This window comes from Zosterops lateralis (assembly GCF_965231275.1).
Source record: "Zosterops lateralis genome assembly, chromosome: 32".
NCBI classification, from domain to species: domain Eukaryota; kingdom Metazoa; phylum Chordata; class Aves; order Passeriformes; family Zosteropidae; genus Zosterops; species Zosterops lateralis.
Window position 1 is genome coordinate 395,464 of NC_139792.1, and position 15,823 is coordinate 411,286.

Here is a 15,823-nt window from a genome sequence, read left to right on the forward strand (position 1 = left end):
GGGGGAGAGAAGGGAAAAAGAATGGGAAAATAAAATAAAAAGAGGGCAAATACAAGAAAAAAGTGGGGGAAATAGAAGAAAATGAAGAGGAAAAATAAAAGAAAAAAGTGAGGAAATAAAAGAAGAAAAGGAAGGAGAAAATAAAATAAAAAAGTGAGGAAAATAAAAGAAAAAAAGTGGGGAAATAAAAGAAGAAAAGGAAGGGTAAGAAGGGGACTAAGAGGGGGGGAATAAGAGGGGGGAAAGAGGGAAAAAGAGAAAAAAAAATAGAGAGGGGAAAAAAAAGGGAAGGAAAGAAGAGGAGGGAAAAGAGGAGGGAAAAAAAAAAAAGGAAGAAAGAAAAAAAAAGGAATTTTTTTTTAAAAAAAAGAGAAAAAAAAAAAAAAACAAGGAGAGGAGAGAAAAAAAAAATAAAAAATAAATAAAATTTGAGGCAGAGCGGCGGGATTTTGAGATTTTGAGGAATCCGCCCGCGGGGCCGGAGGGAAGGAAGGAGAAGCTCCAGAGGGAGGGAGGGAGGGGAGGGAGGGAGGGGGAAAAGGGAGGGAAGGGGAGACAGAAAAGGAGGGAGGGAAAAGGGAAGGGAAAAGGGAGGGGAAGGAGCTCCCCGCGCTCACTGAGGACTCTCCGAGCACGAGCCGCCATGGAGCCGCTCTGAGCAAATAATAACAATAATATTAGATTATTATTATACAATAAAAACAACAATAACAACCAAAAGCAGCGTCCAGACAACAGCAGCCACCCAACAACAACAACAACAAAAAAAAAAAAGAAAAAAAAATTATCATTATTTAAAAAGAGAAAAAAAAAAAATAGAGAGACACTTAAAAAAAAAATTTACAACCAACAACAACAACAACCAAAATAATAATAATAATAATAAAAAAAAGGAGCGCAGGACTTCAGAGGGACACGGACCTCGCTTTGCTTTTTTTTTAAATTTTTTAATAATTTTTTTTGAAAAAATAAACCGGATTTTTTTTGCTCTTCTCCGTGAATCAACCCCCTTTTTTATTTTTTTTTTAAATAGAATTAAAGAGCGTTTTTCTTTCAAGGTAAAGGTGTTGCTGTTATTATTATTATTTTTTTTTAAATCCAGGATTAAATATTTTTTTTAATTTTTTTTTTTGAGCATCAAACCTTTCTAAGCCTCAAACCCTCATTTTTTTTTTTTTTTTTTTTTCTCTCCATCACACCGGAAATTTTTTCTCTTTTTTTTTTTTTTCTTTAACTCCGAGCGAGCGCCGCGTTTTTTTCCTCCCAGAACCAAAAAAGCTCCTTTTTTTTGCACCTTTTCATCGAGCCCAAAGCGCCGCCGCTCCTGCACCGACCGGACTTGGGAATTATTCTCATTTTCCAGCACCAAACCGCAATTTCACTATTAATATTATTATTATCATTTATATTTTTTTTTTCCCCGCAGAACCAAACCAGACTTTGCTCATTTTTCCTCCCAACCGACCCGGATTTTTTTTTAAATTATTTTCCTTTTTTTCCACCTCCAAAGCTCCGAATTTTTTCCCCCAAAGTCGCTTTTCCGCTGTCACTTTTAACCCTTTCCCCGCCGCCTTCCCCCCTTTTTTCTCCCCTATTTTCACCTTTTCCTCCTTATTTTTTCCTTTTTAATTTTTCCCCTTTAAACCCACATTTTTCCCCTTTATTTTAATTTTTTACCCCCTTCCCTCCACTTTTAAATTCCCCTCCCTTTTTCCTCTCTATATTTTTCCCCTTTCCCATATTTTAAATTTTCCCCCCTTTATTTTCCTCCTTTTCCCTCCTCTTTTTAAAATATTTTCCCTCCTACACTTTTAAATTCCCGCCCTTCTTTCCCTTCCTACATTTCCAATTTTCCTTCTCATAGTTCCAATTTCCCAAATAAATTTTTAATATTTTCCTCCCATAATTTTAATTTTCCCCAAAATTTTTTATTTCCCTCCCTCCCCGGTATTTTTTTTTTTCCCCAAAATATTTTAAATTTTTCCCTCTACTTTTTACCGCCCATTTTTCGCGGGATTTTTCCCTCTCTCTTTCCATTTTTTAAAAAAATATATATAAAATTAATTTTCCCCCTCTCTTTTCACTACATACACATTTTTAAATTGATTTCTCCCGTCTCTTTTCACTTTATATATATATTTTTTATATTTTTCGCTATGTACACATTTTTTTAAAATATATTTTTACCCCCGTTTTTCAGGGGAAAAGAAATTTTAAAAAACAGCAAAAAACGCTCTTTTTTTCTTCCTTTTTTCCCCCTTTTTCCCCCTTTTCCCCTCTATTTTTCCCTTTTATTCCCCTATTTTTCCTGGATTTTCCCCCTACTTTTTTCCTTTTTTCCCTCCTTTTTCCCCCCTATTTTCCCCCTATTCTCCTCCTATTTTTCCTCTTTTTATCCCTATATTTCCTCTTTAATTCCTCTATTTTCCCCCTATATTTCCCCTATTCTCCTCCTATTTTTTCCCATTTCCCCCCTCTATTTTTTCCCTTTCTTCCCCTCCTTTTTTCCCCTATTTTCCCTCTATTTTCCTCCCTATTTCCCCCCTATTTCCCCCTATTTTCCCCCTTATTTTTCCCTATTTTTTCCCTTTTATTCCCCTATTTTTCCCCTTTTATTCCCCTATTTTTTCCCTTTTATTCCCCCTTTTTTCCCTATTTTTTCCCCTATTTTCCCCCCTATTTTTCCCCTTATTTTACCCTAATTTTTTTCCCATTTCTCCCCTATTTTTTCCCCTATTTCCCCCTATTTTCCCCCTATCTCCCCCTATATTTCCCCCCTTATTTCCCCCTATTCCTCCCCACGCCCGCCCGCATTGCATGCGCGAGGGTCATGAGCTCGTACTTCGTGAACCCGCTCTTCTCCAAGTACAAAGGCGCGGGCGAGTCGCCCCTGGAACCGACTTACTACGACTGTCGCTTCCCGCAGAGCGTGGGCCGGAGCCACGCGGTTCTCTACGGGCCGGGGGCGGCGGCGGGGGCCGCTCCGGGCTTCCAGCACCCCTCGCACCACGTGCAGGAGTTCTTCCACCCGGGCCCGGCCTCCGCGGGGTACCAGCAGAACGCGCCCTGCGCGCTGGCCTGCCACGGGGACAAGTTCTACGGCTACGAGGCGCTGCCCCGCCAGGCGCTCTACGCGGGGGCGCAGCAGGACGCGCCCGCGGGGCCCTACGCCGAGTGTAAGGTCGGGGCTGGGGGAGCGGCGGGGGCGGCGGGAGCCGGGCCAGGAGCAGCCGCGGGAGCCGCCGATGGGCACCTCGGGCAGAGCGCGTCCCCCAGCCTCATGTTCCCCTGGATGAGGCCGCACGGTGAGAGACGCACGGGGAAAATAAAGGGGCAGGGGTGTGGGGAGGAGTGGGGGGTGCTGGGGATTTTTTTGGATTTTTTTTGTATTTTTTCGGGAATTTTTTTTTTTTTTTTTTTTTTTTTTTTTTTTTTTTTTTTTTTTTGGGGGGGATTTTTTGGATTTTTAAAGGGTTTTTTGGGGATTTTTTTGGAGTTTTTTGGGGGTTTTTAAGGGTTTTTAAAGGGTTTTTAGGGTTGTTTTTAAGGATTTCTTAGGGGGATAAAGGGTCAGGGGGTGTGGGGAGGGTTGGAGGTTTAATTGGGATTTTTTTGGGATTTTTTTGGGGTTTTTGGGGGTTTTTAAAGGGTTTTTTTAGGAGTTTTTAGATGATTTTTTTGGGGGATAAAGGGTTAGGGTTGGAGGGAGGTTTAGGGGGTTAATTGGGATTTTTTGGGATTTTTTTTTTTTTATTTTTAAAGGGTTTTTGGGGGTTTTTAAAGGATTTTTTGGGGTTTTTTAAGGGTTTTTAGGGGGTTTTTAAAGGATTTTTTGGAAGGATAAAGGGTCAGGGGGTGTGGGAAGGGTTGGAGGTTTAATTGGGATTTTTTTGGGATTTTTTTGGGGTTTTTGGGGGTTTTAAAGGGTTTTTAGGCGGTTTTGTAAGGATTTTTTTGGGGGGATAAAGGGGCAGGGTTGGAGGGAGGGTTGGGGGAGGTTTAGGGGGTTAATTGGGATTTTTTGGGATATTTTTTGGATTTTTAAAGGGTTTTTTGGGGGTTTTTAAAGGGTTTTTGGGGATTTAAAAGGGTTTTTTTAGTATTTCTTGGGATTTTTTGAGGATTTTTTGGGGATTATTTTGGGCATTTTTAAAGGATTTTTTTTTAGTATTTTTGGGGATTTTAAAAGGAGTTTTTTTAGTGTTTTCGAGGGGGATTTTTAAAAGGATTTTTTGGAGATTTTTGGGGATTTTTTGGGGATATTTGGAGGGATTTTTAAAGGATTTTTTTTGGTATTTCTTGGATGTTAAAAGGGATTTTCTAAGTATTTTGGGGGGAATTTTTTGGAGGATTTTTTTGGATTTTTAAACTATTTTTTTTAGTATTTTTTGGGAGATTTTAAAAGTGTTTTTTTAGCATTTTCTGGTGGAATTTTTTTGATTTTTGGGGGATTTTTTAGGATTTTTGGGGGACTTTTACGTGTTTTTTTATCGGGTTTTTTGGGGGGATTTTTTGGGTGGTTTTGAGGGGTTTAGTTTGGAGATTTTTTGTGTTTTTTTGGGGGCGGTTTAGGCGGTTTTTAGGTGGTTCTTTAGTGACATTTTCCCGGGATTTTTGGGTGGCTTTTTTGGGATTTTTTAGGGTTTTTTTGGGGGAGTTTCTTTGGTTTTTGGGGTGTTTTTATGGCTGTTTTTTCTGTGTTTTTTGGGGGGGTTCAGGTGGTCTTTAGGTGGCTCTTTGGGGTTTTCTTGGGGGGAGATTTTTTTGGGTTTTTTGGGGTTTTTTAGGCGGTTCTTTGGGTGTTTTCTGAGCAGGTTTTAAATTTTTAGGATTTTTTTTTTTGGGGGGGGGTGTATTTTGGTTTATTTTTTATTATTTTATTTGTTTGTTCTGGGTTTTTATTTGTCCTTTTATTCCCTCTCGTTGTTTTGGGGTCCTTTGTGGGGCCGGGCCGGTTTTGGGGCCTTTTGGGTCACATTTGGGATTTTTGTTGGGTCAGAATCGGTTTTGGGGCCCTTTGGGTCATTTTTGTTGTATTTGGGGTAATTTTTGTTGGGTTTGGGGTAATTTTTGTTGTATTTGGGGTCATTTTTGTTGGGTTTGGGGTAATTTTTGTTGTATTTGGGGTAATTTTTGTTGTATTTGGGGTCGGTTTTGGGCTGTTTTGGGGTTCATTGAGTTCAGGGCTCGTTTTTGGGTCAGTTTGGATCCTTTTCCTCGGGTTTGGGGCCGGTTTTGGGTCACTTTGGGCTCTTTTGGGGCTCTTTGGGTCCTTTTTGTTGGTTTTGGGGTCGGTTTTTGGGCTCCTTTGGGTCGGTTTTGGTGCCGGGCTCCAGTTGGGTTTGGGATTTTGGGGCGGCTCGGGGTCGGTTTGGGGTTTTTTGGGGTTTTTTTTGGTTTTTGGGGTTGGTTTGGGGGGTTTCTGGGGGGGTTTTTGGGTTTTTTGGGGTTTGTTTGGGGTTTTGGGGGGTTTTTTGGGTTTTTTTGGGGGTTTGTTTGGGGTTTTTGGGGTTGTTTGGGTCGTTTGAGCGCCGCGAGAGGCGGCGGAGGGAGCGGAGAGGAGAGAGGAGGAAAAACTGGGAAAAAATAGCGAAAAAAATGTGAAAAAAGGGAAAAAAAACAGAGAAAAAGAGAAGAAAAGGAGGAAAAATGGGGGAAAAGAGGGGAAAAATGGCGAAAAAAATGGGGAAAAAAGGGAGAAAACCGAGAAAAAGAGGAGAAAATGAGGAAAAAGAGGAAAAATAGGGAAAAAAGATTTAAAAAAAAGGAAAAAAGAAGAAATAAAAGGGGAAAATGAAGGGGAAAATATGAGAGAGGAGAGGAGGAAAAAAGGAGAAGAAAAGAAGAGGAGGGTTTGGAGGTTTTTCTGGTTGTTTGGGTTGGATTTGGGTTGTTTTGGCGTTTTCTGGGTCGTTTTTTGGGTTGTTTGGGTTGTTTTGGGGTTGTTTGGGTTCTTTATGGGGCTGTTTGGGCTGTTTTGGGGCTGTTTGGGCTGTTTTGGGGCTGTTTGGGTTGTTTTGGTGATTTGTGGCTCTTGGTGTCCGGAGTGCGGCTGTTTGTGCTGGGAGATGTTGGAATTCCCACCTTTCAGCCCAAAATTCCCACTTTTACCCCAAAATTCCCACTTTCACCCCAAAATTCCGACCCTTTAACCCAAAATTCAGACTTTTTAGCCCAAAATTCCGGCATTTTACCTCAAAATTCCGAGTTTTTAGCCCCAAATCCCCCCTAAACAGGTTTATTTTGATAAAAAAACCCAACAAGCTCAGTCCGACCCCCCCCCAGTTTTCTCTCCAATATTTGAATTTTTTTAAACCAAAACAATAAAAAAATAATAAAAAAAGGCAGAAACGGCCTTAAAAATAAAACTTGGGGTTGTTTTTTATATTTTTATTTGGTTTTTAGGGTTATTTTTTCCGGCTCTGCCCGGAGGGTTTTTGCGATAAGAAACGGCTCCCTCGGGGTTGTTTTTTTTTTGCATCTTGATAAGAGCAGCGCCACTTTAAAATGTCAAAAATCTCTTTTTTTTTAATTTTTTATTTATTTTTTTTTAACCGCTGGGAGACGCAGCTGGAGAGGAATTCCTGAGATTTATTTATTTATTTTAAAAATTATTATTTTTTAAAATTTTTTTCACGCCTCTGGTTTATATTTTTTCAAATAATTAATATTTTTAATTAATATTATTTTTCAGGCCTCTGGTTTATATTTTTAAAAATAATTAAATTTTTATTTAATTTTTTTTTTTACGCCTCCGGTTTATTTTTTAAAAATAATAATTATTTTAAATTAATATTATTTTTCAGGCCTCTGGTTTATTTTTAAAAATAATTAATATTTTAAATTAAAATCCTTTTTTCACGCCTCCGGTTTATTTTTTTTTAATACTTAGTATTTTAAAATTAATATTATTTTTTCACGCCTCCGGTTTGGTTTTTTATTTTTTAAATAATTATTATTTTTTTTTTCAGTAATTTTTTTTTCACGCCTCCAGGGGAGAAGTTGCAGCAGGGAGGGACAAAAAGATTAAAAAAATAATAATAATAAAATAAATTAACAAAGCGATAAAAACCCTCAGCCTGGGGCTGCGAATTTGAGATTAAAAATAAACCCACAAAGAAAAAAATAATTTAAAAAAAAAAAAAAGAGTGGGAAATTCAAAATAATCCTGGAAAGAAACCAAGTGGGAAAGGGAAAGGAAATAATTCAAATTTCAACTCGAGGTTGTTGATAATTCAAACCATCTGAGGGGAATTTATTTTTTGGGTGAGATCCGAGTCCTTCCCCCCCTTTGGATGGATTTAATTCCTCAAACCTCTGGCAAAAAAACCCTCAAAAAAGCCACCAAAAAAATCACCAAAAAAACCCCCCCAAAACAACCCAAAAAAATCCCCAAAAAATTTAAAAAAACACCTAAAAAAAACAACAAAAAAGAGAAAAATTCAAAGGCAAAAATAACCCAAAAAAAAGAGGAAAAAAATAAAAATAAAAGAGGAATTATAAATTAAAAAAAAAAAAAAAACCCAAAAAAACCCCCAACCCCCCAAAAAAACCCTCAAAAAAACCCCCCAAAAATCCCCAAAAAACCCCCCCAAAAAATCCCCAAAAAACCCCTAAAAAAACACAAAAAAGAGAAAAATCCAAAGGCAAAAATAACCAAAAAAAAGAGTAAAAAAGCCCAAACTCGGAGCGGATTTGCGGCCTCGGCCCCGCAGGAAAATCTCGATTATTTATTTCCCGGAGCTTTGACCCGGCGGCGCCTCCGGCCGGATTTGCCCTTTTTTTTCCCCCAAAATAAATTGATTTTCTCATTAAAAGCAGAGGAAACTCCGGGGCCGCGGCCTCCGAGCGGGTTTGTGTTTTTTACTCCTTTATTTGGATTTTTTTCTTTATTTTTTCCCCCTTTTTCTCTTTGTTTCTGATGTTTTTCCTGAGTTGTTTTTTATTTTTTTTTTTTTTAATTTATTTTTTATTTTTTTCCTGAAAAAATTCCGAGGAAAAAAATTTGGAGTTTTGGGGTTTTTTTGAGGAGAAAAAATCCCAGATTTTGGAGGAATTTGGGCAAAAAAAAGGAGCTCCCCAGGCCCCCCCTTTGTGTGAGATTTGAGGTGCATTTTTGGGAAAAAAATGAGATTTTTATTTGGAGTTTTGGGAGAGGGAAAAGGGGAAATAAAGAGGGGAAAAAGGGGGAAAAAAAGAGGAAAAAAAGGGAAAAAAAAGGGAAAAATGGAAAGGAAAGGAGAGAAAAAAGGGGAGGAAAGAGGGAAAATGAGGGAAAAAATGGGAAAAAAGGGGGAAGAAAAGGGGAAAAAAAGGTGGAAAAAGGGGGAAGAAAAGGGGAAAAGGAGGAAAGAAAGAGGAAAAGGAGAAAAAAAGAGAGAAAAAATGAGAAAAAGGAGAGAAAAAAATGAGGAAAACGAGAGAAAAAATGTTAAAAATGAGAGGAAAAAAGAAGGAAAAAAGGAGAAAAGGGGAGAGAGTGAATGAAAGAAATGGAAAGAAAGGAAATTAAATAAAATTCAATAAAAATAAATTAAAATAATTAAGAGCAGAGAGGCTGCCGAGGGTTCCCTGCCCGGAAAATTTTCCTTTTTCTGGGGAAAATTCGGATTTTTTTGGGATAATTCCGATCTGGGGTTTCCCCCCTTGGGGAAAAGTCTTTGTGCTGAGCTGGAAACGAACCGCGGCTGGTTTGGGCTGGAAAAGGGAGAAAATGGGCAAAAAATGGGAAAAAAATAGACAAAAAATGGGCAAAAATGGGCAAAAAAGGGGAAAAAATGAAAAAAATGGGAAAAAATGGGGGGAAATGGGGGAAAAGGGGCAAAAATGGAAAAAAAAGGAGGAAATTGGAGGAAAAATGGGTTAAAAATGGGAGTAAAGGGGTAAAAAATGGGGAAAAAAGAGGAAAGGGTGAAAAGGAGGGTGAGAAAAGGGGCAAAAAATGGAAAAAATTGGTCATAAAATGGTAAAAAAGGGGCGAGGAAAGGGGTAAAAATGGTAAAAAAGGGGCAAAAAATGGTAAAAAATGGGTAAAAAGGGGTTGAAAGGAAAGGTGAAAAGGGATAAAAGGAACAGGTAAGAAAGGAGTGAAAAAAGGGCAAAAAAAGGGGAAAAATTGTTTAAAAAATGGGAAAAAAAGGGGCTGAGAATGGACTGAAGAGGGGCCGGAAAAAAAGGGAAATTTGGAGTGAAAAAGGGGCAAAAAAAGAGGCGAGAAAAGGCCAAAAATTGAAAAAATAGCGGAAAAAATTGGAATTTTCGGGTTTTTTTTACAGCAATGACCGAATGTAGGCGGGGGAAAACAACGGGGGGAGAAATTTAATGTTTTATTTGGAGTTTTGGGGGTTTATTTTGGTTTTTTGGGTTATTTTGGGGGTTTTTTTGAGGGTTTTGGGGGGTGTTGTTTTTTTTTTTTGTTTTGGGGTTTGGGTTTTTCTGGCGGTTTTTTGTTTGGGGTTTTTGGGGTGTTTTCAATTTTTTTTTTTTTTTTTGTATTTTTATTATTATTATTATTATCGGGTTTTTAGTGGTTCCTTTTGGCTTTTGAGGGTGATTTCTGTGATTTTTGGGGCTTTTTAGCGGCTTTTTTTAAATTTTTGGGCGTTTTTTTAGCGGCTTTATTGGGTTTTCAAGGTGATTTTTTAATTTTCGGGGGTTTTAAAATGGGATTTTTAACAGGAGGTTTTTTAATTTCGGGGGCGGGTTTTTAGCGGGTTTATTTTGGGGTTATTTTATGGGATTTTGGGGTAATTTGGGGATTTTTTTACCATCGGGAGGGGGTTTTTAGCGGGTTCCTTTTGCCTTTTGGAGGCGCTTTTTTATTATTATTTTTATTTCTGGGGGGAATTTTTGGTGGTTCTTATTGGCTTTTTTATGGTGCTTTTTTAAAAAACAATTTTGGTGACTTTAAACTGCTTTTTATGTTGTTTATTTCTATTTTTCAAGGTTTTTTGTTGGTTTATTTCTGTTTTTTCTGGGATTTATTTATTTATTTATTTCTATTTTTCTGGGGTGTTTTTTGTGTTTCTTTCTTTCTTTCTATTTTTCTTTGTTTGTTTATTTCTATTTTTCTGTTTTTTTATTTTTATATTATTATTATTCCTACTATTATTATTATTATTTCTATTTTTCTGGTTTATTATTATAACTATTTCTATTTTACTGGGTTTATATTTTTTTAATTTCTATTTTTCTGGGTTTTTTGTTTACTTCTCTTATTATTATTTCTATATTACTGGGTTTATATTATTGAATTTCTATTTACTTTTTTTTGTTTGTTTATATTATTAATATTATTATTATTTCTATTTTTCTGTTTTTTAATATATATATATATAAATTTTTTTTAACTAATCTATTTTCCCAGGTATATTTTTAAATTTTTTTCCTCCTTTTTAACCTATTTTCTCCTTTATTTCCCCCTAATTTCAGCCCCGGGCAGGCGCTAATTTCTATTTTAATGGGGTTTATAGATATACACACACACACACACACACATATACATATATATATATACACATATATATATATAAATTTTTAAAAAATGTTTCCAGGTATATTTTATTAATTTTTTTCCCTTTTTTAACCTATTTTCTATTTTATTTCCCCCATCCCAGCCCCGGGCCGTCGGGATATCTATTTTAATGGGATATATATATATATATATATAGACACATATATACATATACATATATATATATACACACACACACATATACACATATTTACATATATATATATGTAAAATTTTTCCTAGAATATTAAATTTATTTTTTTCCCTTTTTTAACCTATTCCCCCTTTCTCCAGCCCCGGGCCGGCGCAGTGGCCGCCAGACGTACAGCCGGTACCGCACACACACACACACATATATATATAATTTTTATTTTTCCCAGGTATATTTTATTAATTTTTTTCCTTTATTTAAACATATTTTCTATTTTATTTTCCCCTTTATTTCAGCCCCTGGGCAGGCGCTAATTTCTATTTTAATGGGGTTTATAGATATACACACACACACATATATACATATACATATACATATACATATATATATATATCTCCCAGGTATATTTTATTTATTTTTTTCCCCTTTTTAAACATAATTTCTATTTTATTCCCAGCCCCGGGCCGGCGCAGCGGCCGCCAGACGTACAGCCGGTACCACACACACACACACACACACACATATATATATATATAATTTTTTTTATTTTTCCCAGGTATATTTTTAATTTTTTTTTCCCTTTTTTAACCTTATTTCTATTTTATTTTCCCTAATTTCAGCCCTGGGCAGGCGCTAATTTCTATTTTAATGGGTTACATATATATATATATACACACATATATACATATACATACATATATATATATAAAATTTTCCCAGTATATTTTTAAATTTTTTTTTCCCTTTTTAAATATAATTTCTCTTTATCCGCAGCCCCGGGGCGGCGCAGCGGGCGGCAGACGTACAGCCGGTACCAGACGCTGGAGCTGGAGAAGGAGTTCCTGTTTAACCCTTACCTGACCCGCAAGCGGCGCATCGAGGTGTCGCACGCGCTGGGGCTCAGCGAGCGCCAGGTGAAGATCTGGTTCCAGAACAGGAGGATGAAATGGAAAAAGGAGAACAACAAGGACAAACTGCCCGGGGGAAGCGCCAGGGACGAGGAGAAAAACGACGAGGAGGGAAATGACGACGAGGAGAAGGAGGAGGAGGACAAGGAGGAGAGCAAGGACTGAGAATTAAAAAAAATAAAAAAAAAAAAATTAGGAAAAAAAAATAATTTAAGTAATTTAAAAAAATCGGTTAAAAATTAATTTTTTCTCTCCCCCCCCCTTTTTTTGTAAATTTTTTTTTATTTTTATTTTATTTTGGTTAAAAATTAAAAACAGAAAAAAAGAAGAAAAACCACGAGGTTTCAAGAGCGGATTTTTTTCTCTCTTTTTTTTTTTTTTTTTTTTTTTTTTTTTTTTTTTTTTTTTTTTTTTCCCAAATAAATAAATTAAAAAGAGAAAAAAAAAAAAAAAAAAAAAGAGAGAGAAAAAAACCCTCGGATTTTTTTCGCTTTTTTTTCCAAATAAATAAAATAAAAAGAGAAAAAAAAAAAGAGAGAAAAAACCCGTGGCTTCAAGACCGGATTTTTTTTCTTCTTTTTTTTTATCCTAAAAATATAGAAAAAAAAGGAAAAAAAAAAAAGAAAAAACGCGACTTCAAGGGCGGGTTTTTTTTCCCCCTTATAAATAAATAAATAAAATAATAATAAAGAAACCAAACCGCGGCTTCAAAATGGGCTTTTTTTTCTTTTTTTTTTGTTTAAAAAAAAAAAAAAAAAAGAAAAAAGAAAAAAGAAAAAAAAAAAAACCCAAACCGCGGCTTCAAGAGCGGATTTCATTTTAATTTTTTTCCTTAAAAATAAAATTAAAAACAAGAAAAAAAGGGGAAAAAAGTCTCGGTTTCAAGAGCGGCCTTTTTTTTTTCCTTTTTTTTTTTCTTCTTTTTTTTTTCGAGGTTTTATTTTATGGCAGAAAATAAATTTTTAGGGGATGTTTTTACGAGGGTCATTTGCTTTTATGGAGTTTGGGCTGGAGCAGCTCCGGCCTCCTGGAACTACCTGGAAAACACTTGGGACTTTTGATTTTGGGTTTTTTTGGTGATTTTTTTATTGCCGGGGAGAGTTTTCCTCATTCCTGATTTTTTAAAGGGTTTTTTTCCCTTTTAAAAACTTTTTTTCCGCATTAATTTTAATTTTTTCCCTTTTTTTCTCCTTTTTTTCTTTCATTTTTTCCTAATTTTTCCCCCATTTTCTCCCTTTCTTTTTTCCCTCCTTTTCTCTCCAATTTTTATAATAATTTCCTCATATTTTTGTACTTCTCCCCCATTATTTTTATATTTTCCCCCTGTTTTAATAATTTCCCACCTTTTTATCCCTTTTTTATATTTTTTCCCCTTTGTTCTCCTCCCCCCTTTTTAAAATCCATTTTTTTATTCCTTCCCCTCCTTTTTTATAATTTTCCTTTTTATTTAATCACCTTTTCCCCATTTTAAATCTTTTTCCCCTTTTTTCCCCTCCTTTTTCTCCCTTTTTTTCTTCTTTTTTTATCATTTTTCTCCCCCCTTTTTTTTTCCCATAAAATTTCATAATTGCGGGGAAAAAAGGAGATTAAAAATGGAAATCCGATTTTGGGAATTATTTTATTCATTGTCAAGGAAAATTTCCCTTATTCTTGATTTTTTTTTCCCCCCCATTTATTTATTTTTTGGTTCCACAAATGAGGAAAAATATAAATTAAAAAATGAAATTATTTGGATAAAGAGTCTCATTCCAAACCAAGGGAAATGTCCCAAAATTGGGATTTAGGAGCAAAAAAATTCTCTTTTTTTGTGTCTTTTTTATTCATTTTTTTAAAAAACAAATTCATTTCTATAAATGCACCAAAAAAAAAGGGGAAAAAATCAGGATTAAAAATAAAAATTCCCAAAATCGAGTTTATTTCCACACTTTTGACTTTATCCCTCTTTTATTTCGGGTTAATTTTAGGGAAAATATTTTGATTTTTAAGATTTAATTATCCCGACCCACCCCAGGAGGATTTTCCTGGATTTTCCCTGGAATTTTCCATTTTTTTTAAAGGAATTTTTGGGAATTCCTGGGCCTTTGTTTTTCCCCTGGTTTATTCCATTTTTTCCCATATTTTTCCCATGTTTTTCTCTATATTTCCTTTTTTTTCTGTGTATTTCCATATTTTCCTCTGTATTTCCATGTTTTTCCATATTATTTCCCTGTTTTTCCAGTATTTTCCTATTATTTTTTCATTGTTTCCTCAGTTTCCCCACTTTTTTCATGTTTTTTTCCACATTTTCCCCTTTTTTTCCCCTTTTTTTCCTCTTTTTTTCCCTTTTTTCCCCTTTTTTTCCCCTTTTTCCACCTTTTTTTTCCTTTTTCCTGGATCACTCCAAGTTCTTCCTGTCACTACCTAAAAAAAAGGGGAAAAAAACCCCCCAAAACCTGCAATAATTAAATTAATGAGCCAATTAAAGCCAATCCTGGGGAGGGGCCTTTTCACATCCCAAATTTTCCCTCCGGAATTTTTCAATTTTTTGGGGTGTTTTAAATTAATTTTTAATTTAAAAAAATCAACAAATGAGAGAAAATAAAAAAAAAAAGGGAGAACGAGCTGCCCCTGATGCAAAGCTACTAAGTAGCCAAAAAAATAATATTATTAATTAATAATAATTAATTAATAATAATTAATAATAATTAATAATTCCCTTGTATATCACTACCTATAGGAGGAGTCTTGCTTTGGGAGTCTTTGTAATGCGGTTTTATCGTCGGTTGTTGCTGCTTTATTTGGATTTTTTTTTTTTTCTTGGATAATGATGGAAATAATGATTAAAAAAAAAATTAAATAAAAATTTTAAAAATATAGAAAATAATTAAAAAAAAAATAAAAATTCCCAACAACTGAAACTGCCTAGTTGAGGACGCACAGTATTTGTATTATTTTATTGTGCTGATGATATTAAAAAAAATAAAAGTAGCGTAGGAATCAATTGCACTGAATGTAGATTATTATTATTATTATTATTATTATTATTATTATTATCTATTTGTCTTGACTTTTATCTGTTCATGCTCGGGAAATAAAGGAAAAAAAAATAAAAAAAATGGATAAAAATGGGAAAAAAAATAAATAAAAATGGTGAGAAAAAAAAAGCTAAAAAAAAAAAAAAAAGAAAATTCCCAAAAAATAAAACTCGTCGTTTGTTTTCTGTACAAAAATGATGATGATAATTTAAGAAATGATAATAAAAATAATGAGGAAAAAACAACAGAAAAATGGTCAGTCCAGTGGTTTTTGCGTCTTTCGCCTTTGGAGGGGAAAAAATTGACTTAAAATGGGGAAAAAAGGGGAAAAAAAGGAAAAAAATAAGAAAAAAAGAGGAAAAAATAAGAAAAAAAAGAGGAAAAAATAAGAAAAAAAGAGGAAAAAAAGAAGAAAAAGAAGATAAAAGAAAAGAAGGAAAAAGAAGGAAAGAAGAAAAAATGAAGAAAAAAGAAGAAAAAAGAAGAAAAACCGCGGAAAAATAATAAAAATAAATAAAAATTGAAGCCACTTCCGGCCAACGTGGATTTGTGACCTAAACCCCAACAATAAGAATAATAAATAATTAAAATTAAATAATAAAAATATTGAAAACCAGCGCGTTGTGTCTCTGTTTCCAAATTACCCAAAAAATTCACCTTTTTTTGGGGAAAAACCCCCAAAAATCCCCAAAATTTGTTTTTTTCCCAGAGGATCCCCCTGGGAGAGGAGCAGAAATTAAAATTAAAATTAAAATTAATTAATTAAATTCGCTGGTAATTATCCGTCGGGACCTGCGAGGGAAAAAATCCCAATAAAAACCAAAATATTAAAAGATTTTTTGGCGTTTTGGAGTTTTTTTTGTCGCCTCTGGGAAAGGCTGGAAAAAAGGGGATTTTTTTGAGGGAAAATTGGGAATTTTTGGTGAAAATTCGGGATTTTGGGGGGGTTTTTTTGGGGAAAAAAATCGTCCAGGGGAAGAATTTTGGGTGGAATTGCGGCGATTTTGGGTCTGGACCCGCTCTCGGGGGGAAAACGCCTCTTAATAAATAAATTATTATTATTATTATTAATAATAATAATAAAGCGATGCGGACGCGGCTTTTTCATGGATGACTTTAATTATTATTTTATTAATTATTATTTTTGTCACTCCTTGGTTCTTTGTTCTTTTCCTTTTTCCCGGTGGGAAAAAAAAAAAAAAAATCCTTTTTTTTCATTATTTTAATTTTTTTAAAT

At 34.8% G+C, this 15,823-nt stretch overlaps 2 protein-coding genes across 3 annotated transcripts in view; one reads left to right on the forward strand and one right to left on the reverse strand.

Annotated features, from left to right (window-relative positions):
• Positions 1–15,823, reverse strand: part of LOC310921037 (uncharacterized protein) — a 52,941-nt gene that overhangs the window by 12,200 nt on the left and 24,918 nt on the right. The gene's annotated exons all lie outside the window — the stretch shown is intronic.
• HOXC8 (homeobox C8) lies at positions 2,347–15,287 on the forward strand. Its single transcript, XM_083881132.1, has 2 exons — positions 2,347–3,305; positions 11,439–15,287. The coding sequence occupies exons 1-2, from the start codon at positions 2,831–2,833 to the stop codon at positions 11,735–11,737; spliced, it is 774 nt and encodes a 257-aa protein (XP_083737258.1). The 5' UTR covers positions 2,347–2,830; the 3' UTR covers positions 11,738–15,287.

What these genes read in the sequence shown, in the direction of transcription:
- HOXC8 (XM_083881132.1), top strand. Translation starts at nt 2,831, where the DNA reads ATGAGCTCGTACTTCGTGAACCCGCTCTTCTCCAAGTACAAAGGCGCG. An exon ending in CCCCTGGATGAGGCCGCACG is followed by an intron (nt 3,306 to 11,438) that starts GTGAGAGACGCA and finishes CTTTATCCGCAG; the next exon opens with CCCCGGGGCGGCGCAGCGGG.